General features: G+C 37.7%; 1 protein-coding gene across 1 annotated transcript in view; it reads left to right on the top strand.

The window, feature by feature from the left end:
- Positions 1-334: 334 nt before the first annotated feature.
- Positions 335-2,639, top strand: part of UPP2 (uridine phosphorylase 2) — a 46,458-nt gene continuing 44,153 nt past the window's right edge. Inside the window, exon 1 of the mRNA XM_019636823.1 lies at positions 335-956. Coding sequence (XP_019492368.1) covers positions 895-956 — 62 coding nt within the window. The 5' untranslated portion in view covers positions 335-894. The remainder of the gene's footprint in view (positions 957-2,639) is intronic.

Here is a 2,639-nt window from a genome sequence, read left to right as displayed (position 1 = left end):
TACAACTTCAACTGATTGCCATGGGAGCTGAGGAAACAAAACAGGATGAAGTTTCTTTAAAGTCTTCTAGAGTTTTCCAATCCAACAGTGTAAAGTTGTGAATTTATGGATCTCTTAAGAGACACTCTGTTTTCTGAAAATGTTAGGCCTTATTTTGTTATTCTACTTGGATTGGCCTCCAACAGCTGCTTCACTGGGTTTTATAGGCAGCCTAGGGTTTAGCTTAATGAAGCCCTGGGAAACATATTTTGTTTAATTAGCAGGCCTTCTGTGTGAATTTGAATGGGTAAAGTTCAGATGAAGAGACATTCTAAGGTCGTGACTTTGTATGTTTTTTTTTCCGCTGTGAACACAAAGAATGAAAACAAGTTGGTGAGGGGTAGATAGGGTGAAAAAATGAAACGTTTGGGAACTGAAAGTCCTCACGTGTACTGGACACATTTTTGGGGTTACTCTAGAAACCAGAGGAGGACTTGGATCCATATACAGTTGTCCTGAAGTAAATAAGTTGGTGTGCTACAACAGACCGATGCTGAGACCAAGGCAAAAAGTAAGGGAAAGGTTCTCTGCTCGACAAGCTAACCAACCTGGTCAGAGAGATAGGATGCCACACCTTCAAAGGGAGCCTATCTTTTTGGGGAAATGTTGCTCTGAGAACTGAGCTGTAGTATAAAAGGCCATAACAAGGAGGATATTTTTTGAATTGGTAAGGGAGTTTAGAATGCTAAGAGTCAAGTTCCATTAATAATTTCACTAGAAAACAAAAGTTTTAAGGGAAAATGTCATTCTAAGCTGGAGCTGACCTATTATGATTGATCTATAATTTAATAGCAAATCACTATATATTTCTTTCCTGACATCAACTAAAGACGGACTATCCACACAGTACAAAGTATGGCTTCGATTTTATCTGCTTCCAACAAATCCATGAGATCTGACAGGAATACTTATGTTGGGTAAGTAATTTTGATTTTTTTATTTGTTTTGATCAGATGGATATTCTTTGCACTTTATATTCAATGTGTAGAAGATAGACCTCTATGGCTATGTAAATTTCTTAAGTTTAGAGATGATATAGTTGGAACACAGCTCATAATACAAAACAAAATGTAAAACATGCAAATTTTCTACCCAATGACATTTTCATTCCTTGGTTCTTGGGGGGGAATTTGGCTCATCTAAGAAAGTAGGACAATATGTCCATTATATTTCAATTTTTCAAAAGTGAAGGAAAAAAAAACATGCAAAAGTTTAACCAACCTGCATGAGTGAACAAATTCAAAGTTCAGCCTGATGTTCAGCCTTTAATTCCAGTACCATGGGCTGACATATCTGAGAAATAATTAAAGGGGCCTCCCAGTGCCTAAGGGAGATTTAACTGTGTTGCAGCATATTATGAAGTAATTTCATATGCTTTGTGATAGACTTTACATAGAATACACTTCTAAAATGCCATGTATGTTATTCATCTCAGGGGTAGGCATAAATCTTCCAAAGCTGTCTGCAAATGTAGCTCCAATTCTTGCCCCAGGTTCACAGAACATAATAGAGCATTAATCTTCAGGAGGCTTAAGGAATTTTTGCACGTTCCCTCTGATTCGCTGAGTTGTATGAAGTGCCTTGCTTAGAGTCTCCATCATGTCAGCATTTCAGAAAATGTTCATTTATTCATCATAAAGAGAGGTAGCCTCCTACCACGTTCGTATCTTCAGGGAAGCCAAGGGGAGAGAAAGGAAGTATTACGAAGATGAAGGTAATGGTAAAATGGAAAGACTTTTTCTCCGCCAGCACTTTTCTTTGGTTGCCAGTATTTAATACTGATCATGCTGTGTAACTTGTCATGGTTTGCTAAAAGATTTTATTCCCAATCCCACCATTGATTGTCCCATGTTTTAGGAAAAGGAAAGAAAATGCAAAATAAGGTTGAGGAGGAAACAGCACATACAAGTCTATTTAGTAAAAATTGTATATTATGGAAAGATTGAAGCATTGCAATGGCAAAATTCATACTGGGTTGAATTTGGCATAATAGTCCCAACTAGTCTTTCCTTTGGTAAGTGATAGAGTGATCATCTTAGAAGTGCTTCTTGATGAGCCCAAAGGGCTACAAATCTTCTACAGATATACCCCCCAGTTTTCTGACCAAGGGATCATTAGCTATTGGGAGAGACCATCAAGGAAAAGTAAAAAGTGTCTCCTAAGGAATTAAGAGGAGTATTATAATTAATTCAACAGAATATAATTAATCATTTGAGAATTTCTTCTTGAAGATAGGAAACGTGGAGTACATCAGTGATTTCTAAAACACTAAGACCCACATCTCCTTGACCAATTGAATCAGAGTTTCTAGGGGTGGGGCGCAGGTATCAGTGCTTTTAAAAGCACCCCGGGGGGATTCTGATATGTAGAGTTTAGAATCGCTGGAGTCGTCGATGAATGCCACTCTTTTCTAGAGTAAGGATTTTCAGGTTCACTTGGGAATCCAAAGGAAACTCTCCATAGAGTAAAAGCAGTTTAGGGCAGAGTCACAAAGAAAGTGTAAGAGAAGCTGGAAGAGAAAGTGGATGGCAGTGTTTCTCAGGTGTTAATGTGCACAAAAATCACATAAGAGTTGATTAAAAGGCAGATTTTGATTCAGT

Source organism: Hipposideros armiger, unplaced genomic scaffold (assembly GCF_001890085.2).
Source record: "Hipposideros armiger isolate ML-2016 unplaced genomic scaffold, ASM189008v1 scaffold_30, whole genome shotgun sequence".
NCBI classification, from domain to species: Eukaryota; Metazoa; Chordata; class Mammalia; order Chiroptera; family Hipposideridae; genus Hipposideros; species Hipposideros armiger.
The sequence above is the reverse complement of the archived record's forward strand: the minus strand, read 5'-3'. Positions and strand labels throughout refer to the sequence as shown.